General features: G+C 40.9%; 1 protein-coding gene across 2 annotated transcripts; it reads right to left on the bottom strand.

The window, feature by feature from the left end:
* Positions 1 to 742: 742 nt before the first annotated feature.
* Positions 743 to 27,460, bottom strand: LOC103370764 (neural Wiskott-Aldrich syndrome protein-like). 2 transcript variants are annotated; one of them, XM_008299914.1, is made up of 11 exons: positions 27,077 to 27,460; positions 18,080 to 18,214; positions 17,710 to 17,796; positions 16,787 to 16,883; positions 14,658 to 14,681; positions 10,700 to 10,886; positions 9,039 to 9,081; positions 5,444 to 5,597; positions 3,862 to 4,409; positions 3,663 to 3,771; positions 743 to 2,038 (listed from the first exon to the last, which is right to left on the bottom strand). In XM_008299914.1, exons 1-11 carry the CDS (start codon positions 27,179 to 27,181, stop codon positions 1,977 to 1,979), a joined length of 1,551 nt encoding a protein of 516 aa, XP_008298136.1. In that variant the 5' UTR covers positions 27,182 to 27,460; the 3' UTR covers positions 743 to 1,976. The 2 variants fall into 2 exon arrangements, with proteins under 2 accessions (XP_008298136.1, XP_008298137.1); XM_008299915.1 differs by lacking the exon at positions 14,658 to 14,681.
* Positions 27,461 to 27,566: the final 106 nt, after the last annotated feature.

Raw genomic sequence — 27,566 nt, 5'->3', positions numbered from 1 at the left:
ATTGGAGTAAGTTGTCTGATATGCACTGATATGAAAGCCTTCTTTTACAGAGCATAACACAGAAAAATGGGGGTATTGTTTACAATACTGTCATCACAACCTGCAGCACATGTAGCAGAGCACATAGTGGTGCCGAGTCAAACTTTGTCTTCATGCTAAATTGACAACTAGTTTGTGAGATACTGTTTTGAGAGATTGTGAGATTTCTGGATCGTTGATATACAATAACTCCATCATTTTTCCTTTTCAATATCACTCAAACATATCTATATATAAACACTAAACCAGTATATCGATATTAGAATCTGTCAACACTGGCATCGGTCGGGCTCTGCTTTCTTTTATTCTATATTGAGCCAGACTGGATAAATTACCCACCCTGGTCCAAGTGGTGCCATCACAGCTGTCTTTTACTACTAATTAAGCAGATTTTTAAAAAATAAATTCCCTAAATGATATAACATAGTATTTTAAGTGTTTTCCTTTGTGACAAATCCCCGTATGTCAACACAATAGTTTTTCTTTGTAGGGAACAATTAACCACCGTCTGAGTTCTGTATGTGATTCCTATTACCTGATTTACTAGTTAGTCAAGAAAATATTGATACTTGTTAGAAGAATGCCATGAATCTTAATGTTTCTCCCTAAAGTGTGTCAGCGTTTAATGTCTACAACAGGAAGAGCACTACTTTAACCCTGCTGTTTCTGTACAGTAACTTTGCATATGGACCCATTATAAGCATCAGGTGTGTAAAACTAAAATGTCTTTATTCCTCAAGCTTTACATGATGAATGACCTGATTCCAACAAACAGGCATTTATTAATACTCTGCTTGCTAATGTAAAAAAAAAAAAAAAAAGAGAGAGAGAGAGAGAGAGAGAGAGAAGAGAGAGAAAAAAAGTACAAATTCAACAGAATCTGTAGTGTGACCAAACAAAAAAAACTAAAATTCACAAGAGAAAGGCAGCCACGACGCTGTGGGCTGCCTCCGTTATGGTATGTAGTGTGGTGTGTTAACGGTTAAAAATGCTTAATGTCCAAGTGTATTCTATGTCATTACTTAAAGCATAATGTATGTTTCATGATGGGACCTGAAAATGTCCTGTATTCATGCAGCGAGTCTCCTCTTTTTTTCAATCTGTGCAAAAATATAACAAGACTCAAAACTCTGGAGCAAATTTACAGTCCACAGCAAATGAAGCTAAATATTCCAAAAAAGAGCCTTTTCTTCTTTAAGAAAATATGAGTGCTAAACTAGGATCATTTGAATACGTAAAAATAAACTACAGAGCAATAGGGTATGAAAATAGTTAATTTTCTTCTTTTTTTTCCCCTCCTAACAAACAATGACGACACGATTAATCAAAAAAAAATTGTGGCAACTCGTCTTGTTGTCCTGTAAGCCCTCCCTTCAATCACTGACCAAAAAAAACAACAACAAAAAAAGACATTCAAATCTAAGATTCAAGAAACAAGTTGATTTAAAATTGCACGTTAATCAGGGGAACATGGGAGGGAGCATGTGTGATGGGTGGCAGCAGATATGAAAGATGGCTGAGTGGCAGATGGAGGTGATGAACAGAGTTGGGGACGTGGGTGGAGGAGAAAGAGATACAGACCGATGGAGAAAAAAAAAAAAAAAAAAGAAGCCAAAAGTTAAAATGAGAGATGAGACATATAGACATATTGCTATAAGAGACAGATATGTAGCCAACAGAGTCCAGACAGACATGGCGAAGATAGAGAAACAACAACCTAAGGTGAGAATGACAAACATTTACAGATTAAATGAGGTATTGCACAGATTAATTAAAAAAAAAAGCATAAAGGCAACAAAAATATACAGCAAATTGATAGAACATTTACATTTATAATTTTGAAATTAAAGATTTCTTTTTTTTTTCTTTGTTTTTTTTTTAGAAAGACAAGAACAATTTTTAGTGTCATGATCATCCAGGGGGGTCGAGAAAAATCGTTAGTCGTCCCATTCATCATCATCCTCAAAGTCCTCCTCATCCTCGTCATCATCGTCCTCATCTGTGGAAACGAAGGAGAAAACATTTAAAAACAGTGATTTCCCCATCTGCGTTTTTTTTTTGTGTTCGGCGTTCTCTTTCTACCGTCTGTGAATTATTATGAGGACTACCTTCGAGCAGGAAAGAAAACGTTTTTTTGAACTGAGAGGCTTAAAGTGGAAAAAATGAGTCATGGGGATGTAGGAGACTGATGAGGAAGTACAGAAAGTGTCATCTGACATTCGCTACATGACGTAAAGTCTGAGCGCTTGCAGCTGGTGTCAAGTAACTGCTGCATTTTTTAAGGTTGAGGAGGGCGGGGAAGCTTCTCAGAGCATCACACTACAGGATCCAACCAAGCTAAATGTGAAATAAACCCAAATGCACCTCTCCAGCTCGGTCATTGACCTGCTTTACTTGTGTTAATATAGTACGTTCATTTGACTACAGTGTAGCTTGAGCACAGCTTTAAAAAAAAAAAAAAAAAAAAGTGCAACTACTTAATTTAAAGAGCCTATAATATGCTTTTTTTGGTATTTTCCTTGCCTTTAGTTAGATTTATGTTAATATAGAAGATCTGCAAACATACAAAGCCCAGAGTCCAAGCAAAAGAAGTTATTGTCTCACAAAAAAACACTCTTGCCTCCGTTATTAATCTATTTCACCATCTAACATGTTTGCATAATTGTACATATTTCTCTTAAATAATGAGAAGCCTCCTTACACTCCATTATTCCCTCAATTGAGTCTTTTCTGACAGAGCTACATCTTGATTCTAGGAGATCTGGGGTTACGATATGTAACCCATGTTGACTTGCTTCTGTGAGGAAAGCTGACCAGTAAGAGCAAACTCAACATGAGCTGTCTGTGTAAATGCTATGAACGGATAGGAAAAAACTCTTACAAACTCAAAACAGGATTAAAATATTGCAGGTTATTGAGGTCATTTCATACAAAAGAGAAAATATGATCCAGAAAGAGTAATCTGAGTAATAGGTCGATGAATTATTTGGCATATCGAACGCCAAGACACTGCAAAATAGTCGAGTCATGAAGAGGCTGACATTTGATCTGAAATGTATGATGACACATATTTGATGCGCACTTTGCCAAATGATGCTGTTTCAAAGTGGCAAAAGGTGAGTCAGGTTTAACTCTTGTCTTCTGCAGTAGTCCTACTTAATGTAAGCTGCTACAGGCCGAGGTGTCTGCTAAATGAATATCACATAATGTTGAGTAAAATAGGTTTGGTGGGAAGTGTTTTAACTGTTTAATTTAATTAGTTTGCAAATAACCATGATCGTAAACAAAATATGAAGGCAGGTGGCAGCCCCCGTCTCCCTGCTCAGATGCTGTAAACAAGCAAGGTGGGAAGCAGGACAGATGGCATCCCATAAAACCTGCATGGTTTGGCATTATTTTGAATGAAAAAAAGAGAAGCAGGCTGTTTGTTGGCTGTTTCAGAATCACCTGGTGTATAAATATCCAAACAGAGCAATGCACAAAAACATTTGTGCTCAGTTTTGACTGTCCTCTTACTTTTACACCAGCTGTCAAGACTAGATTTAAAAATCTGTTGAAAACGAGTCAAACATTCCTAGGTGATACATAATGATGATTAGAGTGTAAATGTGGTGTTTGTGTACCTGAAGAGTGAATAGCCTTGCTCCTTTTCTGCATCACCTCCATCAGGGCCCCGACGATGCCTGCCGATGGGGCCGGGGTGGAAGGTGTTGAGTCTGTGTTATCTTCTCTCTGCAAAGACGATGCATGAGCAGCACAGTTAAAGCAGATCAAACACACTGATTCACAGAGATGACAGGTGTGTGGTGAGTCAACACTCACAGATTTAAGTTGGATTCCTTGTCGGATTTGGTCCAGAAGTGCGTCTCTGCCGGTGCTGGACACCGGCCTCTCTTTCTGCTCCACCTTCTTCAGCTGGGTTCCTTCTCTGATCTGACTCAGCAGCGCCGACTTGTTCCCGGACGATGACAGGCTGCTGTCCCCTCCGTTAGCCTCCATGGACGGTGGAGGAGCAGGAGGAGGTGGGCCGGGAGGTGGCGGTGGAGGAGGAGGGGGAGGAGGAGGCCCACCGGCGCTGGATGGAGTTGAGGATGAGGGGGGAGGAGGCGGCGGGGGAGGCGCCACTGGAATCGAGGCGTGGGCCGGTGGAGGGGGAGGCGGGAGAGAGCCTCGGCTGGGCGGGGGAGGCGGCGGGGCGGACATGCCCGGTCGGGATGGAGGGGGAGGCGGGGGCGCAGAGACGGGAGCTCTGGAGGGGGGAGGAGGCGGTGGGGCGCCTCGGCCCCGCGCAGGAGGTGGGGGAGGAGGGGCTGAGGTGTGGTGAGGGGGTGGAGGAGGAGGACCGCCTCTGGATGGAGGAGGTGGAGGAGCTGAAGGAGGAAGAGAGAAAAACAAGGAGAAAACTTAGAGCGAGAGCAGAAAGTTCTCATCCAAAGGTGAGAGTGAAGCCGTGAAGAACGTCATTTCACACAGTTCTGACATTCACCGTCTGCACACTGACTTCATGAAGGAACAGTCGGAAGGTCACTAAAGCTTTCACAGCATCTCAGTCCACAATGCTTGTCAGTTCCCCTTTTCTTGCTGTGTGCCAAGTCATGCAGTTATAAAGTTAAGCCACAAGGGGCAGGCTTCTCATCCGGGTTAATTTGATTAGCAACATCTTTGTCAACAATCTTTAAAAATAAGATGTTAACAAGTTCAAACTGAACCTCAGAACTCCATTCAAAATTTGTAAGAATCATTTAAAAACATGCTTTTCAGTTTTTAAAATCGCAAAAGCTAGTTTGGACCTGCTGCTCCTGAACGACGAAACGCCGTCAACTCACATGCAAAGTTGCCCAGAAGTTTACAGGTATGGCCAACCTTTACGTTAGGCAGAAGTTAAATAGCAAACAGGATTCAAAGAGGTATCACTGCACGACAATAACACCGAGAAATGAAGGAAATTTGTCCAACGTGGCGAATGTCTCCAGCTGGCTCAGAGTCAGCAACTCAAGTAGAATCAAGAGCCAAACAGCAAACTACTGAAGTAACTGCAGAGACTGTTGGATTCATAGTTTGACTCTACATGCACAGTCATAGGCTGTCACAGCAGGTCATGCACAGAGACCTACCGCTCCACCTGGGCGGACCTGGGGATAAAACCACCACACTAGTTACAGATTGTCTTTATTGACAACCAACCCATTAAACACATTTTCACATAACGCGTGTGCCGAAAAAACACAATGTGCTTTATTTATTGTGTCAAAGTACCAAATCTGTCGACTAAAGTCAGCAAAGTGATGTTGGGTTGCACCTTTTGGGTGGCATCTTCTCTTGTATAATTTCCAATTCAAATTAAGCATCCTGTAAAAGCTTAATTCTCTGTAAATGGGTAAACGCTGAACCCAGATGGCCTTACCTTGTCTCCGTAGCTCATTTTTAACAGCCTCCACGCCTCCCTTCTTCTCGATGAAGTCGTAGATGACCTTCGAGGTCTCCTTGTCCTTCAGCTGGGCCTCGGAGATGCCACACATATCAAACAGGTTCTTCAGCTCTGGGTCCAAGTTGTTCAGCTGAAGAAATAACACAGAGGAAGACTTGACTTGTAGCATATGTACTCACATAGTAGATACAAGTCAGCCCAGATCTGACTGAATTCTGCTGCACTAACAGGGTTATGTACAGCTAGAGAGACACAAACACTGAAGAGATTAGCAATGATTGTACAATTAAATGCATACAAATAGTCTAATAGATGGCAATGACATGAGAAGTCATCAAAGCATTTTTCAGGACACAAGCAGAGACTTCAAACGATTAACTATGTGAACTCCAACATCTGTCCGTGGATTTGCAAGGGCAAAAAAAAAAAATCAGCTGAACTGGGTTGAACTGCAGACAGGAGGCAGTAAAATATTTATATTTAGAACAAAGAGCCACCATGTTTTCCCAGTATTGGTAACAACTGTGGAGCTCTGGGAAATGTTATGCAAGTCTATTGCAGGTATTTTCAATTTTTGATGAAATAATTATTTAAAGAGATGTAATTTTTGATTATACTTGTTTATGTTTTATGACATATCTTTAAGATATTTTGAAGTTATTTCTGCTTCTAGCCATAGTCGTGTTGTCTCCACAGAGTTCCAGGACTTTCTACGATAAGGCGAAAATGAGGCCACAGTGAGTAAAACTGTGACAGTAGCAAAAAACATGTTTGGATTTCAGAGGGTTCAAAACAGAATGTGTTCCATTACTGGAAATCAGGATGACAACAAATAAACTCTTTAATGACCACTCAACTAATGCCAGTGCCACGGAAAGTCTTGTTTTATCTGAAGGTCAAAATCTTCATCTTTTATAAAAGCCAAAGAGTTTAATTTATTGTAATGGAAAACAAGAAGCAAGCAAGAAAGTCTCACATTGAAGAACTTGGTTGGAAAACTAAGCAGTTATCACCAAAGCTGCAGATTAATGTTCTGTGAAATCACCATCGCCGTTCTAACGTGAATATAAATACATTTCCTCGAAAGGCAGAATTTATTGTGTGTCGCTTAGATTTCCTGCCAGCAACCGCAACTGAACAAAATGGGTGATATGATAAAAAAAAAAAATTAAAAAAAACCTTGTCCAAGGAAAAATCTAATAATATTCTCCCCGTTCACATGACTGGTTAGGAGTAAACATCACCAGCATCTAGTTTTGCATGATTACAGGCTCCTTGGATCAGTCTCCTAACAGTAACGGAAACATGCCGGCTACAACAGAGTGACTTTGCTGCTAATTATCCGTCATGTACCAACACATTCCTGCACATACACAATCGCTTGCTCTATATGTTATGTGACCCTCCTGGTGTTAATCTGTATGTATGAGCTCAGCAGCTTAGTGACACGTCGTGTGATTGACACGTCAGGAGCACAGTTTGGTTTGGTTCAGATTAGAGACGCGTTTGAAAAAAGCAGTCAGCTTGATGTTGGCTTTTAGAAACGTGTTGACAAGATCAGTCAGTAGCTAAATATGAGGCTCAACTTTCTGTAATGCTATAGTTTCCTTTGTGGAGACGTTTCTAGTTAAAACTCTGGAATAGCTGAAAAAGAAATCAGAATATGAGCTGTTATGCTGCCACCTGGTGGTGTCGGATTTGAATACAACACATGTGACCGGGGCTTTTATCAGGATTTGTTCCAAGAGTTCCCCCTCCAGCTCTTTCAATTTCTCTTACTGTGTTTCACTCTTAGTAGAGATGACAATGACATGAAGCCTAAGCCTTACTCATTTGAGTCCATGTGTTCAGTGTCTCAGGGAGGTTTGTAGGTTGTGATGGTGCATCAGTGTCACATAAAGGTGAATCTCATCGTCCTAATATTCACCGTTTTGTTTTAACATCATTTTCTCCCACCATGACATGTTATATAAGTATTTAAATCTAAATGAACACAATGCAAACAGACCTCAGCTGCCATCTTATAGAAAACTGGAAGCAGGATTATTCTAAGAACCTCAGGCTTATATGGCAGAAGGATTTAAATTTAAACATTGATAAGAACTCTTGGGCAAAGATTACTTCGAGTGCAGGCTAGTTTCATAGGAGAAACTCAAGGAAAACTTACACAGATACTTAATCAATACTATTCTACACTTGTTAGTCTTCATAAAATGACTTTATTGGCAATGACTAGAATATAATTTGTTCTGGAAATGTAAAAAGCACCTTTATACAGTCATTATGGGCTTGTCATCCAGTTCTGTCACAAAACAATAAAGGAGTGTTTAAGTACGCCTGTGTTTGAATCAATTTAAGTTTGTCTCTTGGAAGACAGATCATGTTTACCCAAGATTTCCAAATCAGCTCTGGCTCGAACAGGTTTTGTCTCAGCTGCTGGGGTTATTCTCTGTAACTGGGAAATTTAATGACACAGAATGCATCATCAGAGATAATGATACCCAACATGGACAACCGTGAAGAGTCATATTAGCTTGTCTGGAGTTTGTCTTCTATTAAAGGAGAAAACATAGAAGTTGAACACTATACTTTTGGAGAAATGTATTTGCCTTTTGGATGTATGAGTCATGTCTCTTTCTCCTTTAATTAACATACAAGGAAAAAGAGTGGGTTTAGTTTATGCTTTGGTTGTGCCACAGGGACGATATGTTTGTTTTTCTAGGTTTGAGCTCGAGGTTACTGATGACTCCTTCAAGAACTGGTACTGTACAAACTGATCTTTGAATTATTGATAATACAAATGCTGCAGAAATTATGCTGTACTTTAGTCTGTGCTGCTGTAAATATTGTCTATGTGCTCATTTATTCATGGTAATGTTTTATTAAAAACTCAAAAAAAAAAAGTGAGATTATCCCTTGAAACTTGGAACTTATTTGAAGCTCTTAACTTTTACTTACTTAACTCTTTACTTTATCTACAGTATATGTGTGCTAAGGATAGAAAAGATATCGACAACTATAGCTGCTAAGACCGTTTAATGTTTCACTTCCTCTTTTGTGAATCCTCATTCGTGCCTCGGCTTTAAAACCCCGAGGATTTGAGAGGTACGCAGGCTCTGATAGACTGACGTCACCTGTTAAAATCAATCTAAGTCCTTGAAAGCATTAACTTGAAACCGAAATCATCTGAACTTCATTTTTTTCATTTATAGACAGAATAAGTCCTCTGACCTGTATGATCTCCTAGCCATCATGCAGGATCCAGCATAATTACTGATGATGCTTTTTGGGAATGAGTCCATGGATTATGCAGATGCAGGTCGATTCTGTTCCCTTCAAAATCTCCTTGTGTAACGTTTCTGATGACTTGGACACGCAGCTCGGCTTAATATTTTGGAGCTGATATTAAATTTGAAAAATCTGTCTGGAAGAGGGAGCCCTGACTTACAAACTGATAGGCGACAGGCCAATTTTGACGAATGTTTAGGAGTCACATACTGCGATATGTGCAGACACACCCAGACAAACAAACACCCACGCATTGACATTAGGTTAAATGAATGCTGCTTACATCGAAGCCGGTGTTTGGATCCCATCCTACATGGCCAATGTGTCTGTAAGAGAAACACAAGAGACAGAATGTGAGATACGATCTGGTTAAAAAAAAAAAAAAGAAGGGAGCTGGACAGAGGAGATACATGGTACACAATGGGTTTTGTATTTACACAGAAAAGCAGACAGACATACAGAAGGAGGTCACCTGTGTTTCCAACCAGGTGGTCCATTAGTAACCTACAACATCTGACCCAACACATTGAGAGCTGCCGCTGACACTGTTTGCATTATTTATCTTACACATATTGCACAGAATTGCACTCAGAATATAAACAGCCTTGATTAACGCCACCCCACACACACAAGTTCGCCAACTCTGGGCCAATATGTCACATTTCCGTAAGCAACTGAAAAGCCATCAAACACAAAGCTCTTGTGCTTTTAAAGGTGAGTTTTAAAAAATTCTGTCCTTATCAGACCCCTACCCTTGATATTACCCGGGCTTAAAATACATTTATTATTCTGTTCCTGTTTTGTGTGGAAAACCAGTTGAACTAGAAAACACTGAGGAAGCATCTGTTCCCCAAAGGCCACAGCAAGTTCTTCACATTTAATGAGTAGGGCGGACTAGTAGCAATTTAGTTTTCACTACTGGAAATGACATCTCGACATGCCAATCTGCAAAGTACAATTCCATTAGTGCTTAACTCATGATGTCAGCGTTGAGTTAACACTTCAACTCGTAAGCAATAAATCCTTCTGTGGGGGACATGTTATACTTTAAAAGATGCCACAATTACACCATTTGTCAGAGCCAGCAATTAAAAACAAAACCAACAGATTCGTAACTTTTCAGTGGTCTTTAACCCACTTATCTGTTTATGCTGTTCAGTCAGGAAAATTTTGTGAAATGTAAGCTAATAGTTGTGATATTTTATCAAAATCATTTCATTCTACATGTCTCTTACCAAAAAAAATTAAAAAATAAACCTCTTGCACCAAGCAGAATCTGTAGAAAAATAAAATGGCTGTTTCCATAGAGGTGCAGGACTTTATAATGCCATAAAAAAAATGAGGCCACAGTGATTAAAACTGTGACAGGAGCAGAAAACGTCTACCTCTTGTGGTTCAGAGGAAAGGTTAGAATTGGATTGAAATTGGTCCAAAAGTAGTTGTTGATATCTACAATTGCTATTCCTGCAACTGATTACATTTTACAAAGGCTCCACAATTTAATTAATGTTAATGAAATTTTCCTGATGGAATATAGCAAAGTGCAACTGGTTGCTTGATCTGGATACTTCTGCAGATAAAGAGCAGTACGCTGATCTACACTGGTTTTTAGAGCTTTGTATCATGATGAATTCTCTAAGTGAGAATCATGACCAGAGTAATGATTTTGAAGTTGATCATACTGCTGTAGCGCCACCTACAGGTTAAATGCCAGATGCACAATATTTGTGTAAAGTTATGGGTGTTTAGACAACACGGTACACCAAAATGATTTTTGTGACTTCAATGACAGAGTTTCAATACGCTACACATTAACATCATATGAGTGCCAAACAACATGATCTGCAATAACCTTAGAATCGTTTCCCACAAACCAACACTACGGTCATTGTTGATCCAGCACCTGAAACAAACTCGCCCCTGTCAGTGTCTGTGGTGACTCACTGGAAGTTGCTCGGTGTGCCGATGTCTGCCTTCGTCAACCTCTTCTTCTTCCCCCCTTTGTTCTTCTTCTCCCTCTTGGGGAAGGACGAGTGCACGATGTTGTTCACCTGAGAGTTGTTGTGGAAACGCTGAACACTGTTGATCTCTGGGTTTTTGATGTCGACAGTGGCCATTGGCAAAGTAGGTCCTGGAAAATGATGGAGACGGGACTAAAGTTACATTTTACATAACAGCACGTAGAGGACAGTCTTATTAGAAAAAAAAATTAAAAAACAGAGACAAAATGAGCTGTGGGGTTTTCCACGACATTTATGGAGTATTTTTAAACACTGAATGCAAATAATTCCTTCAAACTAAAAGGGAAACACGTTATAAAAGTGTTTAACAAGTCATGAAACATGATAAATGGCTTTGACCCCATATGGAAATCTGAGCATGAGAATTTTCCAGGCCAGTGATGTCCTTTTAATTATGTAATCCATTATTTAATGACTATCACAGATTTTGTGTGGAGCAGAGATGACACGAAGGGCATGTTTTTATGATCTGTTGCTGAGATAAAGGACTGAGAATAGTACATAGCACATAATATATGACTGGCAGGTTATTCAGACTAAATCACAGCTCTGGGTGACACTGAAAGCTGACACTAAGCAGCATCACTCGACTGTCTCTGAGATATAGAGGTTTGCTGTGCAACTTGTTCCGTCAGTTCGGTGACCTACTATGAGATTCAAGCTGCGTTCCCATTCATTCTTAAGTGAGTGCACTTTTGCTGATAATGCACGCCTCAGTCAGTCATCCAATCAGTCAACAAACATTGTTTTATATGTTTAACCTACATAAAAGAAGATCTTGAGTTACCAAACTACAAAACACATTCGTTTGCATTTTAACTGTAATAATGAAAATATTCTTGTGTTTATATGTCAATACATGGAATAGGATGACTCCTGTTTTTCTTTTCAATCTATGAAAATGAACTGGACTAGATAGAGGCCATGCACAAATCCCTTAAGTCCACATCGTAATGTAGACACGTAATCACAACAAGTCTTGCAGCATCTGTACTGTACAACATGCAGCCAAACAACACTGAATTTACACCAACAAGAAGAGAAGTCCTTCACCGGATTTGTACAATACACTTCTCACAAGTGTTTTCCACCTGTTTCTCTATTCTGTCTTGTTTCCTAACCACAGCAGCTCTTCCTCGTACAGCTGGAGCACATACCTCCAACACTCTCGCTACAGGGGCTTTTGGGAGTTTTGCTGGGCGAAGGCGAGGCCGACCGACTGCGTCGCCTCCTCACCCTGTCCCAAATACAGCCTCCATCTCGCGCTCCGCAGGTGGTCATGCTGACGTCCAGGAGCATTTTGCCCACCAGGCTGCAAGCTCGCTCTTCGGCGCAAACGGAGAGCCGAGCGGTGGGGTCGGAGAGAGACGGGTACAGTTCGTCCTGAGGGAGAACCAGGCAGTGTAAAGAAGAGAGACAGCCACCGGGGCCCAAGCCTCCGCCTCCTACAGCTGCTCCACCTCCTCCGCCACCCTCACAATTGAGTTCCTCAGAGGGAGTCGACAGAAAGGTGGTGCAGAACATCATGGTAGTTGATGGCTGGGCATGAGAGATGTGGTTTTTGAATGCAGACTAGGAGCTAGTTCTGGCACCAAGCAGATCTTCTCTCACAGTTGAGATGAAAAGGATCAGGAACACAGAAGATCTTCAGGTGGAAAAGCCACAGAGGAAGGTTCTTATCCCCAAGAATGGTTCCAGTCTTCTCAGGTAGAAGGATGTTTTGAAAACTGAAATACAAGATGGCCCAAGATTTCCAAAACTACAAAAAAACAGGCCACCTTGTGATGCGCCAGAGACTTCATTTACTGGAATGACTTCCTCATCAGGTGGAGTTGATCTTCATAATGTCTGAGCTGCAAAGGCAGACATCCAGCAATGCCCTCGGAAGAGAAAGGAGCCAGCAGCCAAAGTTGATTCTTCGTCCTCTATTCCCTGCTCTCAGATTAAAACGCTCACATTGGCTGGCTGTGACTGTTTCTCCACCCACCTCCACTACTACCTCCTCCCTTTCCACGCAAAACACACAAATGGATCTAATCCCAGCAAATTATTCTGGATTTAGGGATGGATTTTTACGTAACCATTAAAACCCAGCCATGGCATAATCCCACGTTAATCTCTGGGGGTTCTGAAACATGATGAATCAGTGGGGTGAAAGGAGGAGTGAGAAAGGCAGGGCGACAGAAAAAAAAGAGGGCGAAAAGAGGGAAACTGAGACAGATTAGAGGAGGAGATGAGGGTAGAGGGCGCTTGAGGATAAATAATGAGCGCATGACCCGGGAAGGGCGGCAGGAGAAAAGGGCAGAACAGAAGGAAAACCAGACTAGAGAGGACAGAGCGATAATGTAGACAGATGAAACGGAGATACTCCTGAGGGAGGATGAGGAAATGAGACTGTTTATATACTAACATGCAATTCTTGAGAACCTGAAATGATGCGTGACGAATTCAAGAGGGAAACTGGTGTAAATATTTATATATGATTGCACATTTAGGCTCATGTACATGGAACAGGTTCCTTTTAAACTGCTTGGAATTTGAACCTTAACAAAGCAACATAAGAGAAAAATCTGAATCCTTGGCTGTAAATAAAATCCACCTTTAGTGACTTCTCTGATGTACATATAGTTGTTTGGGTATGTCAAAGCAAAAAAATAAAACCGCAGCATCCCCATTGATATGAGCATCAGCTAAATGCCTAAACGTGTCATTTGCATAGTTAACACCTTTATATTCCTGCACACAAACCCGCACACACACACACAGATATTAATAAGCCAGCTGGGTCACATCATGCAGCCTGTCAGTCCAAAACTGGTTCATCTCCTGCCCCTGCTGTCTCAAACTAGGCTGTACGTCTTCTGCCTTGAGGAATGTCCAAAAACCAAGCGTGCAAATATCCACAAATGTGTCCATCTGTTTAGTCATCACACCATTAATGAGTGGCAGAACGATGCCACAAAAGGGCAAGACTCCACTACAAGACGCTGCCACATCATGTTACACTCAGCGTAATCACATAGTACTGGTATAACGACGCGGAAGTTTCTGTTCGTCCTGATTCCAACAGGACCGTGAGCCACAATTATAATTAACAAAGAAGTTTTTCTTAGAAGTTCTCAACCCTGCATTTATGGATTAGCAGGAAATATGCCTATGAAGCTTGTTTGTGTCTACTGTTGGAAAAACTGTTGATGGATTTTTTTTTGAAGTTCTTTTAAGATTATTCTTTCTGAAACACAAAGCAGTAAAGAATAATTAAGGCGGAGGATAAGAAGCAGAGCAGTGGTGTCCTGATTAGCTACTACAAAGTAGCTGCACATATTGTACACTGCTTGCACTATCAAATAATACGCTTTTTAAACTCACACAAAATATCACAAAACTTGAAACTCATATTAATCAAAGACTCATTTACCAATTAAATTACTCATAATATGTTTTGTTTTTTGAGCTGTTTCACCACAATTGACAAGAATTTGTTTCCAGATTCCTAGATTTCCATGCAGTTCAAAAGTGTCCACTCTAAATACAACTTTTTTATTTATTTTTTTGGGCATGTTGTCACTTCCCTAATGGGAGCACAGATTGAAAATTGTTTTAAGTTAGTTTGTAATGTGGAATTGGGACACCGCTGTTGATTAGATCATAATAAGTCTTTCTATATCTTAAATCAATCCTTTTGGTGTTAACGTTTCTCCTCATAGATGCCAGATTGTTGTTGTTTCCTACATACATTAAATTATCCAGAAACTTCACCCATCTGACCTAGTGAGCAGATTGACACAGATGTTTGCCAAAAAACCATCAGACACAGGTTTGACTCTGGTTTTACATTTTTTTTCCCTGATTATCTCTGAAGGAAACAGTGGAAAACGTACCATTTGGAGGGTCGCGTCTCTTCTCTGTGAACACAGACAAATTAAATCATTACTATCCTGTGCCAAGTAGCGGCTTGTGTTAATAAGAAGTGACGGAGTGCGTCAGAGCGCAGATGTACAAAGATAAGAGAGATTGGTTGTATTTTGAGGGCAGGATTCGGCGGGTTTGTGCATGTGCTGCACAGAATGGAAAGTTATTCGGAAATATATTGCCAAGCAAAGTGATCCGTTAGTGTGTTTAGGAGACGTCAATCGCACACTCTTACCCACACACATTACATCTAATGTTGCATCCGCACATACCTTCAAACATACAAAAGCCTCTAGAGGACAATTAAAAATGTTTCCATCTCATATGAGACTACAAAAAATATAAACACTCGTACATAAGAAGCACAGAGGCTGTTAATTAAGGGTTACTCTGCAGAGCTGAACAAAAACACACACACACTTCAAAATACTAATGGCTTGGGTTTTCCAGAAGAAGCCTTGTAGATAAGATTAGGCACCCAATGCAGAGGGCTGAGAGGGAAAAGATGAAAAAGAACAATCCATTTAAGAGGTCGGGAAATGACCCGCAGAAAAGGAAGAAGATGGACGGATGGTTTTGATCAAGCACATGATGATACAAGTTAAGAACGGAGAGTCAATCACAAGTTTACGAAGGCATCTCTGTGGCTGTGGATAAACACTGTGTTTTTAATTTAATGCTCAGTTTGTGAGTGTTCATATCAATGCCTTTCCTTTGATGAAAAAATGAGACAAAAGGTAAGATACAGACTTAAATTTAGGTTAAAAAAAAAGTTCCATTACATTTTGCAAATTCTAACTGTTCTTGTTGGTGCTGTAGGAAAGCTGGTTAATGCTCGACAATGATATTTTTTAAAAAAAATGTGTGAGCACTATTGATTTGTTATTGATTTGTTTGAGGTTCTGTAAAAAACACAAAACTCAGTAACCCAATTTGCCAGTCACATAGTGAAAATTGAGGGAGTTTTGGGCTGAACTGCAGGCTGTGTTTACACAGTGCAGATAGGAGACAAGCATGAAGATAATTAAAAAGTGTAAGTAGTAAATCATCTGTAGTCTGTCGAGCCAACACTATAACACCTGTGGGCACTTGGGAAAATGTTGATTTCAGGTTTTTTCAATTTGCTATCCTGCACAAAGCCATTTATGATTTCTTTACTTCAAGATATTGTTGTTCTATGTCCATAGAAGTGCAAGACTTTATAGTGCAGTTACACAGTAAGTAAAAATGTGCCAGGTGCAAAAAAATACCCAGACAATGTCTGGAGTTAACAAAAATGCATTTCATAAGAAAATGGTCAAAAATGTCTGCACCTAATGAATCACCACGTTCAGTTCATTATAAGTAAACCACGGACATACTGTCCTCGTGAGAGATGAAAAGGCAGATTTGTTTTCCTCGTTTCAACCTGAAACTGTAGTGCCCCCCTTGGGTCAGTCGGCATAATTTTCCAAAAGTCTGGGTGCAACACTGTTATGTTCAACTTTTTGGTTTTGTGGTGGTTATGTGGAGAAATTGAGCTTCTATGAAAGCATTTGAAAGGTTTTCTTGCAGCACCAAATGTTAAGATGACTTTAAAGATGTGTTTCTTTTATGTGAGCTACGTCATTATAGGACAGAACTCTGCTGTTGTTGATGTGTTACCGACAGCTTTAAAACTGAGAGGATTGTAAATGAGAAGAGGAACAAAAGACAGTGTGGTGAACAGACCCAGGCAAAAAAAATCCTCAGCTTTTATCAAAACACAATATTTTGGCTTTCAATAGACTCAAAATACATCTTCCATCATTCCAGTGTCTCATGTACTGAAATTCTGACATTTTTGCCCAGTTCTGTTTAGTTGAACAGTTCCAAAAATGACAAGTTTAGAGATTAATTTGATCTTGTGCTCCCATTAGTCAGACAATTTCCAGCCAAAACCACTTACTGCAGTTTTTAAATAGACTGCAGGGACGTGATTTGACTTGAAGTAATCTCAAAAAAGCGGGTTTATTTTGAACACAAGGTAAAATAAAAATCCCTAATCATGTCATTTTTTCAGCAAGTTAGATAAGTGGTTAGGTTTGTAGGTAAGTCAGCAGCAGCGGTAAGACGGTACCAGTTTTCCTCTGTCGTCGCCCGACTAGTTCCGACACGTGGCCTCGGAAACGTTTGGCCTCCTCCTCGTTGGCAAAGTTCAGACCCACTTGGCATGTCTGTCAACACACAAAACAACAGATATTTGTTTCTTTTATGGCTGAGTTTCCAAACCCATTCCCTCAATGTGTCTACAGCGACCAGTCTCAGCCTTGTCACAACAATCAGCAGTGCCACATACCTCATGGTCTGCTGGAGTCTTATCCACTGTTCCCACCAGTTTGCTAAACATCTTGCTGGTGGGGTCTTGTCACATGAAAAACTTTAGATATGACACAGAGCTAAAATTTGTAGTGCAAGGAAGCAGATGCTGCAGTGCCTTTTAGTGGGCAAAGCTGTAAGGTGACTCACACAGGCCGTCCGTGGCATGAATTTTGATGAAGAAAATAAGCTCTGTGATGAACTATAACTGATCCTGACATGTTTTCATGTTAAATGTGATTTCTGATTCCAATTATTGATTCCTGAAAGCAGCATTAGGACTTAATAGGTCCATTATGGGGGTAGGGTTTACAATATGGCAGACAGGAGCTCTTTGTGTGGTTGTAGGATTGGTACATTTTCTGTGCTGGGCAAGCGACAGACTATATAGGAGTCTCTAAGAAAACTGAAAATTCAAAGTAGTGAATAAATGTCAACTAACCCCTGAGGTTTCAATTTAAATGTTTGTTTTGTTTGAAGAGATCAGTAACCTTTGCAAGTGTTTCTGGTGTCAACACCTTGATTAAATAAAGCCTCTCCAATCTTCCTACCCTCTCCTTCTGCATTTTCATGACTAGATAAACATTAACAAGTTGTAAACATCCTCATTTGTAACAAAATGCTGCTGACTTGGCATACAGAGGATCAGAAATAAAATGACTACCGTAGAGAAGAGCAACTCACATCTCCAGCAAATGTCATGAAGTATGGTCTAGGGAGGTGTATGCTGAAGTTGTTGTACAGCTCCTGTTCAAACATCATCTTCCCGTCCTGTGGAGAAACAGAATAAATAGATTATTAGCAAAAACAAAGCAGATTCATGCCACAGGTCTCATCAGGAAGACCAACAGGGACTTGTTCCTACATTTTTGTTTTACTTTAACACTGTTTTACTGCACAGTTTCAGCGCAGTGGCTATAAAATCACAGCATAAAGTCTTTACGAACATTGAATGATGGTAAACCATTGTTTGATCTGGTGATGGTCATGTGCTGTTTGTTACGGTGATAAATCATCAACGTGCACTATTGAGTCCTGCTTCCTCTTCACCTACCCTGACGTCAAAGACCCTGATGAAGTAGGATCGCTGGGGGTTGTCTTTGACCAGACAGGCCACGCCGCAGCATCGCTTGTTCCAGCTGGAGTTCCTATCTCCTGTGAACACCTGGACCACTGCTGAAGACAACGTCTGGAGGGAAGGAGGGGGACAGAGACAGAAACAGAGAGTCACTACAAAAGCACAGCCATTTAAATGCAGCATTTAAAACAGGCATTTAAAAGCTCCACGTTATAGAAAAAGAGGAAAACAAAATATAAAATAAAGATTAAGAACACGATAAGCTTTCAATCTATGAAACTACTAAAGGTGATAGTCTCGCTAGTCTTACTGCTCTTCTAGGTTTCTGTGAGCAACTGTACTTTAAACCCATGTTTGCAAAACTCAAGATCTGTGAGTTGCAATGTTTGAGATATAGCAGCAGCAGCAGCAACAGCATTGTCAGTGTTTAGGGTGATAGGTGATGAAATGTTGGACTGAGATCCTACAATCTCCAAAAATCAGCAAAAACTAGGAGAAATATGAACTCTACAAAGCCTCTTTGGTCAGAGGTTTGTCGGCTGGTTGTTTCCAGTTAGACTGGCCACCAAGAGGCTGTGCAAGTTGTCCACACATCAGTTAACAGTTTGATCCCTGATGAACCTCAAATATCACCCAGCTTTCTGCCAACAGTGATCAAAAGGCAAACTGTACCATGTTTTGCACATTTGACAAAACTGGAAACCACTTTACTTTAATCATCATAGAAAAATGCTTTGGTAATGATAAAACTTGAAGCCCAGTTGGGGAAAAAACTGACTTCTCATGCACCAAACAAAGTTATCACCATTACACATAGTAGCTGCGGTAACATGCTGTGAGCTGTCCAGTGGTGTCCACAGAGAGATATGCAAGGATAAGGAGAAAGCTGAGATCAGTTAAATCACAGTTTTGCTGCACAGTTGCAAAAGTATGTCGACAAACAGCATAAAACCAGATGTTTTAGAACAAGAATGACTAAGTCATTGGCTTTGCTGACCAGAATCCCAAAGAAAATCTGCAGAATAAGTTAGATATTGATATTCTCATATGTTCACTGACTTGACTGTCTGAGTGTGTCTTTTTCATAATGTAGGGCTAAATTCACAAGAAAGATTTGATTACAAAACTATCTGAAATAGGCTTTGGTGCAAACATAAATCAATTCAGCTGTTCCTGTTGAATTGTAATTATCCATAACACATTAAATCACACACCAGATTTTTTGCTTTTTATAAACATCTTTCTTAAATATAAATACAAATGCCCCACATATAATAATAATAATCTCATGTGCAGTGTCAAAACACAACCACAGACTCAGTGACAGCAGCTCTGCAGAGGTCAAGTCATTTGCCCTGCAGTCTCTCAATGCCAAACATGTAACAAGCAGCAAGTCCTACACAATGACACTGATAAGGGACAAATCTTCTCTACCGAATCTAAGCTGCCTTATCGAGGCTACTAAAACGAACATGAACTTAAACTGATTTTATTTGCATATTATTTCACTGTTGGAGCACAGAATCTGCCTGACGAGACCTGTTTGACCCCGGTGGCTGTAAGTGGCAGAGCAAGGTGTTATCAAAGCACGCCTTGTCGCACAGGATTCAAATCACCCGCAATGGATGCAAAGAGGGACGTGGGTTTACTTGCTTTATGCATTAACAAAACTGCAATCATTACAGCATCTCCTCAAGTCTACAATCCCCAAAGGATTCGGGCTAAATTAAGGTTTAGCCCACACATGCGTCTGACGCCTGCCTTAATGACTACACATGGTAAAGTGAAGTGTAAGAGACATCTCAGCAGTCTTTCTTAAACGATATGTGCCATGCTGCTTATACAAAGTGGTAAAAAGGCAGAGGGAAAACAAAAACAGAGCATGGAGACAGAAATAGGAGCTACCTTGAGCTGCACTTCTAATCCCATTGCTAGTTAAATACATTTATATAGCTGTGTTCCTGCTAATGAAGCAGCGGGATAAAAGGCACAGAAAGGCAACATCTGTCAATTTTAGACAAAACTGCATATTATTATGTACACACACGCTAAGAACACTCCTGCAGCGAACACACAGAGACATGATCATAAGACGACATTAGACTCCAGCAGTTTTTACAGGTGACTGCTGGGGTTTTCTCCCCCAGAGGGGTCCAGGTCATTAAACATGAAAGCAGGAGCAGCATGAAGGGAAATACCTGGTGATGTTTTCGGGGCTTTTTAACTCAGCTCAGTTCCAGGAAGTGCTGCATACGCCGAGACAATGTGCAGACCTGAACACTCGCATTGTTCTTTGTAATTTAAAGCGAATGGGGAATATAAAGAAGATTTGTTTAATAAAAAGAAAAGCACCTGAGGATTTCCAAGGTGGTTTTCCTGGGTATTTGTCTGGCCTTTACACTTCTGTTTTTTTGTGGATATGCCGTTAGATGTCGGTTACAGTGCAGCATCAATAACAGCAGAAATTCTTGTCCACACTCCTAATATTGATACAACAAACAGTGCTTGACAATTCCTGGAATATTTCAATGTGGCACTTCATAACTTTCTTGGCGAAGGACGTATGATCACGGAACCAAAACTGAAAATACAATCCGAAAGTCAAAATGCAAGTAAAGATTGTTCCTTCAGATGACAAAGTGGACTTGGCTAAAAACCAACTCCCTCTGGGGTAGCTTTAAACACTGACACTGCTTCTTCTTGTGGGTCATTAAGACTAAATGATGTCAGCTGTGTTGTCTTCAGCACAAACACCTACTGCTGCAGACTGGAGGCAGGAGAAGACAGAAAAGAGGCAGAGGGAGGTCAGCACATTTTATACGATGTCAACGACAGTGTATAAAACACACTGCATGTCATCATGGGTTAAGGAGGAGGCTCATTTTATTCTGAATAAACTTGCTTACTGACAAAAGTTATGACGATTATTGCACGACTGTCCAAAGAAAACTTCTCAGTAACAGTCCAAAAACAAAAACGTAAGCATGGACTTCTTCACTAACTGGATTACACAGAACAAGCAGTTCAAGGGGACAGAGGCGAGGCTAGCGGCTAACGTAGCCACGCTGCATGACTAAAATAAAACTGTTCACAACACAGCCTTAAATGGGATAACGGAGGAAAACACATTAAAATATGTCCTCAGAGAGGCAATCTGTCCTTCAGCACTGCTTGTGCAACATATTTCTATTCATACTTACATAAACACTGATTTCCCTGGCAGCATTACAGCTCTTGATTGTTTGGATATGGATCAGAAATACCCAAGATGAAAAGAATAATACGAATTCCGTTTTATGATGCTGTAACGCGGCCTGTAATGGTGTCTCGGCTCTGGGGCCCTACGGTTTCATCTGCCCATGGAGCTCTGATTGTTCCTGACAGGGCCAAAGGCTGAAGGAAGTGGAGCTGTGTCTATGGCGTCATCAAAGGCCGACAAGAACGCTCGCACACTACCTCGCTCTCTCACGGACAAATTCTCTCTCTCTTATGCGCTTGTTCCCAAACACGTACAGTTTCTACATTTGTTCCGACCTGAGCTGCGACGGTGATGCAATCAGCTGTCCAGCTACGAGTCTGCTCAGTCACAAGCACATTTTATATTCTTCACTCAAGGAGAACCCAGAACTCCCGACACTCATAGATTGAGAGCACGTTCGAGCAGGAGACCACAAAATGAAATGTTTCCATGTGTAGTAATCTTACAGTGCAATATTTAGGTGACATATTTTCCAATTCCCCTGAAAGTAACTGGTGCTAGTTATTTAAAAAAGCACAAAAAGCCCACATATGCTCAAACATGTGGCCAAAAAAGTAAGGTATGGGAGCAGAGAGGCTAAACAGAAAAGACACAGCAATGTAGTGATGGGCCAAGTAAAAAGGAACACATTTGTTTTATAATGAAGAAAACTAAAAATCACTATGTTTGGATATAAAAACACTTTCACCTATGAGGCTGTAGTTGTCTCAAGTTGTATTTAAGAAAGATACGGTGTGATAGTTTATTCAATAGGACAACAATGGTGAGATGTGAGAAATACAGGACAGAAAAAGTGAAAGTGTTCGCTGTCAGGATTGAAAGCAAACCAAATGATCAGGCAGCTGTTTTTGTAACTGTGAAGAAAATGTTTCTGAAATGACGGGGGTTGCAATTTCTATCTCACTGCACTCTCCCATTTTTTTTGAAGCTAAGTTGACATCTCTTATAAGACCACTGAGTCCCAAGAAGGCAGAGTTTGGCTCTAACAAAGATCTGGGACATTGAGATGTTGCTTAGCTGCGTCATTTTTGCTTTTAAAAAAATCAAACTATCGTTGACAGTATAATTTGAATGTCTATTTCATCTTGGCAGAGATTCAGTGCAGGAAAGAAGACGGAGAAAAGGAGGGTGTATGATTGGAGAAGAGAAGGTGGTGATGTACAGCAAAAAAAAAAAAGTGAAGCAAGAGACACAAAACCAGCTTGAAGAAGAAGAAGCAGCAATATGAATGACAGAATATGTAAACAGATGACATTGAAAGAGGTGAGGTGAGACTAAAAATCAGAAAGGAAGGAGCGAAAATGGGAAAAGGGGATAAGTGGAGGAAAAGAGGAGTCGTGTTCCGCTTCTCCAGCACAAATCACCAGAGGAGGCCGACCACGGGACTTCCTGTAGGACAGGACTGCTGATCAGGCAGTCTGTGCACACACACAGACACACAGTGTGAATTGGACCCCTTCCACCTTTTGCCAAGTCAGACAGTGTTGCTGATGGGGAAAACAGCACAAGGAATACCAATGAGTTAAACTAATGAGTAAGACCCCTGTTTATGTACCTGTACATGCCTCATTTTCTCTATGAATGTGAAAGACAGCGATACTTCAGTATGCACAAATTCCAAATTACTAAACATATGTATGATGTGCAACGCTTCTCATGCAAAATGAAGCTAATACTGATCACACACGTCAGACTTTATGCATTCAATTTTAAGTCAAATTCAGCGTTAGTGCCAAAGTTTTCAACAGTGATTGGTGCATTGCATTCCAGTAACTGCTGAGAAATACAGAATTTTTAAAGAAGTATGAGACTTAAAAGAAAGAAAGTGTTGTAAGTCAATAGACAGTCCCAAGACGAATAAGGAGTAAGTGTTACAAGTCAAATAAACATCAAGTACCGCAAATCCAGGGAGATTTCTGTGACAAAAAAGCAAGAGAAATATTTATGATGTGCCGAAATCAAAAAATATGTAAATAATTCACCTGAGAATGTGCAAATTTACATAGCATATGGTGTAAACACCTCGAGATGTGCAAAAAGCTGCATGTTTATGTAACACAGAGTTATGTTCACTCAAATGCTTCTTTTTTTAATTTCTATTTTGCTTTTGTTTTTTAACCTAGTAGAGTCATTTCTATGTACATGTGTATATATATATTTTTTTTTAATAGTGCTTTTTTATTTTAACATTCCTTATGTCAGGTCAGTGTAAGGTATGTGTATTTTGCGATGCATAAACTGCTGATGCAACATCGCAATTTCCTTTTCAGGATCAATAAAAGACTATCTTTAAAAGGTTTTAAAATCTTTTGGGACAGGTAGCAGAAACGGTCAACAAAGATAGTCACGGCACTTTACGAAACATGTGGCATGAACACACTTATTTCTACGTCATTAGAGCTACAACTCCAGGGAAACTCTTGAAGCAATGCTGTGCAAAGAAGCTGCCAAAATCTTCCCCTGAAAATAAAAGCAGACAAGCTGCTTTTAAAGAACTAGCTAGTGCACAAACAGGCCTTTTACATCTAGGGTAAATCTAGCAGCTAAGAGCTATCGATGTGAGAAAGACAACAGCCCAATGAACCAAAATAAAGGTGACTCTGTGATTCTTACATTTTCTGCATAATAAGTACGTTACATAACGTGCAATCACTCAGTCAGCCACTACATCACTGGTAGGCATTCTAATTAGATTGGTCAGAGAGACACACAATGTCTGTCTCTTCCAGTCTCCCCCAGTCTATCACACACACACTGTGTCTCTCTGCATGAAAAGACGTGTACAAACACACAAGAGCGTAGGACTGCAAGGAATGTTCCTGATTCCACGTCTCTGTCACATGCTGCATGATACCAGTGCGAGGATGCCAGAGGAGAGCTGTCACTGGATTTTAAACAGGTTACATAGCTGCAAGGACACACCTTAGAAACCTGTGTGTTCACGTAAAAGGAGGAGGCGGGACATCCAACCATGTGACCTCATCCTGGCTGTGTCATGGGACAGGAAGTGTGGCCTTTTCCAAGCAAACATGCACACACAGGCACTTCGAATACCAAGAGCCAGGGTTGGTCCACTGCAATGAGTTGAGCTCTACGGGCACAATGAGGAAGAGACATTTCTCTGTCGCACAAGCAAACCACCTTTACTGTACACAACTACAGGAAACAATGACTGCCATGGGGAAGTAACCTAAAAACGTGCAACGAGAAAGTCACTATGAAATGCAGAATTCTATGATTTTGTGTCATCACATCATCTTTCAGAATGACTAGAGCGAATCTGATGATGCTACAAGAAAATCACAGCAAACACGCAATCTGCTGCCTCAACTTTACGACCAGCCTTATCTGTAAACGCAATCATTAACAGGTGACACTGTGACATTCCTATAAGCTGATATCACTGGGCGACTGGCACCATCCCAGACCATCGCTCTACCACGATGGGCTGGGAAATTATACCACGATGGGCTGGGAAATTATACCACGATGGGCTGGGAAATTATACAGTTTTTGAAAATCAGATAAGAATACTGTGCAGCTAAGAAAAAAACAAAACAAAACAAATCTGTAAGAATCTCCCACCTCGCTTCTCATTTTCACGCCTTCTACTGAGCTCAAAAACACTTGTTGAGGAAATAAACTGATTTTCTCACTGCTCGGAGCACCGTCACACAACTTTACAGCGAAAGACTTGCAAGTGCATTACTGCCTTCAAGGTAGGTGGTGGTGACAACATTTATGGACCACAGTGAGACAAAGGGTCACAATCGCTTTATGTCTGCCGGCCACAAGATACACTCACAGCACTCCAGAGGCAACCACTCATGTCTCATCTGTATAAATGTCTCAGCGTTGGTACACTAAGTCAACAAACTATTTACTTTTCAGCCAAATGCCCAGTTTCATTTGATAAGATGATAATAATGTGGGTGTGAGACTACCAAACATTAACTAAATGCTGGCTGTGGTGCGTCAGAGTATAAATTTAAGACTCTCTGGTAGGCAAACATGCACTGACCTGAGTTTAACGTTCAATGCAATTAGCAAACTGCAAAGGCTGCAATTAAGGATATGTTTCAACTGTTGTCAGTGGTTATAGTGTCAGTCATGTCGGTGATGATATCTGGTAGGGCTGCACAATACTGGTTCAGTTACATCGCAAGAAGTGCAACGTGAAGTTCAGTAAATCGACTCAAACATCATGCTACAACTTATTTTGCTGCTTCATGCAAAAGGAACGCTTGCACGGTTCTCGTTTTCCATTACTAATCTATAAGAGAAGACTGTCTAATTTAACATGATTTACTCTGATTTTAGATTTCCTTTCATTAACTTTATAACAGCGTGTTGACATGCAAGCTGCACACGTGCGCAGCAAAATGAGCGACAAACAGGAGCCAAACACTGAAAAGGTTGCAAAAAGAAATGCATCATATGTGCATGGAAATATTTTGGTAACAGAAATGATGATGGTGGATGATGTTGACCAAAACAGGTTCTATGCCAGCAGTATTATGCAACTGTTGCCACTAACCAAGGTAACAGATTTGTTTTACCATTGAAACCAGCATCACAAAAATGTCATCTTTTGGAAAGTCTTGTTTTGTACATTGTGCAGAAAACCTAAACATTGCAGTGTCACTTTTTCCAATGTTGCGCAGCCCAAATATCTAACATGATAATGCTCCATCACTTGATTTAAATAGAGTACTCAGTGAAACTTATATTGCATACAAAACTGCAACATCTGTCAGAAAAGAATCACAGTTCTCCAAATCTTTCAGATGTAGCTTCAGCTGCCAAAATGGATGATGGTGATCTGATGTACCAACTTAAGAAGAAAGGGAACATGCCTGTCCTGTCAGATCATATGGTCCACAAACCAAACATGCAGGATTGAAGGAAATATGAGAGTAAGCTATGCAGTGGGGGAAAAAATGAAGGTGCAGCTGCAGATTTGCTTCTTAAGATGCAACTGTAATGTGTATGGGTGGGGGGCTACAGCTGAGGCACGGTGCATAAGGAGGGCATAAATATGAGTCAGCTGAATGTTAAACGTGTTGCGTAATATCAGACTATCTCACAATATTGAATCGTGACATTGCACTAGTGGGTTTTGACTGCAGTCGCTCTGGTACAGCAGGCTACTCCCACCGCTGTCTGGCCAGGTTTGGAGACTGGCAGGTCTCTGCACTGCGAGGACTTTCAGCCAAGTCTGCTCGGCACATTCTTGTCGGTGGACACACTTCCCGAAAACAACCCAAGGTTCAGCTACGTTATGTAATGCCAGTGCAAAAAAAAAAACAGAAGAAAAAAAAAATCACTCCTTTGCCCTGCTTTTCCGCTGATGGATTTAACAGCTCCGACACCCACAAACTCTGCCAGCGCCGGGCTCGCAGCGGTTCGTCTGGAGGGTTTCAGGTGTGTCGAGCCGTTAAGTTAAACCGAGGCCTCGGGACTGGAATGAAACTTGCCCAAATGTCAGCGTCCCAAACGGGGCGTTTAACACCGTCACCTCGGCTGTCAAAACAAACCAGCCCTCATTAAGTTACAAGTCTCAAATGTTTCCCACAACACAAAACTGTAGGCCACAAACGCACCGTTACACCTCTCGGCTAGCTTAATGTGCTTTCTCCGGGACATGCAAGTTAGCTGTATTAGCTTACTTCTTAGCCAGCTATCATACAACAATTTAATGGGAGAAAACTTACGATGCATTTCCTGCCAAGGTGGTTGAAAAGGAATTCATTTTCCTGCGGTGTCAGTAGTAACGAACCGACATTAGCTTGCCGCCGTGGTGGCGGGTGTCCGCTCATTATTGGTGATCAATTTATAAAGTATGCACCGACTCTAACTCGCTACGTGAGATCCAAAAAGATACATAAACAATCCCTTGGTCATCCGTGGCCTGCCTCCGACCCCGCACACCGGCTGGCTTTATCCCGGGGGCTCCGCAACCCTGGGCTGCCGTGAAAATATCTGCCGTTTAGGAATGTAGTGCGACGTCCCGCTCCTCCGCAAAATAAGGTCAAAATTAGAGCAACTGAGCGAAGACGGAAAACGCTAAAAACTTTCCTGGGAAGTCCGGTCGCCAGAGAGCCCGGAGCCAGTTCCATCCAACATGGCAGAGTGGCGACGAGTCCACTATCCGGGAATGGGAGGCACAGCTTTCCCAAAGGTGTCCCACATAATCACCAGGAC

The sequence above is a fragment of the Stegastes partitus genome, unplaced genomic scaffold, assembly GCF_000690725.1.
Source record: "Stegastes partitus isolate 25-593 unplaced genomic scaffold, Stegastes_partitus-1.0.2 Scaffold1480, whole genome shotgun sequence".
Classification (NCBI taxonomy): domain Eukaryota; kingdom Metazoa; phylum Chordata; class Actinopteri; family Pomacentridae; genus Stegastes; species Stegastes partitus.
Note: the sequence above shows the minus strand (reverse complement) of the source record. Positions and strands in the feature narration are given on the sequence as shown.

What these genes read in the sequence shown, in the direction of transcription:
- LOC103370764 (XM_008299914.1), bottom strand. Translation starts at nt 27,181, where the DNA reads ATGAGCGGACACCCGCCACCACGGCGGCAAGCTAATGTCGGTTCGTTA. An exon ending in GCGACGACAGAGGAAAACTG is followed by an intron (nt 14,682 to 16,786) that starts GTACCGTCTTAC and finishes CTGTGTTCACAG; the next exon opens with AGAAGAGACGCGACCCTCCA. An exon ending in ATCCAAACACCGGCTTCGAT is followed by an intron (nt 5,598 to 9,038) that starts GTAAGCAGCATT and finishes TTATTTCTTCAG; the next exon opens with CTGAACAACTTGGACCCAGA.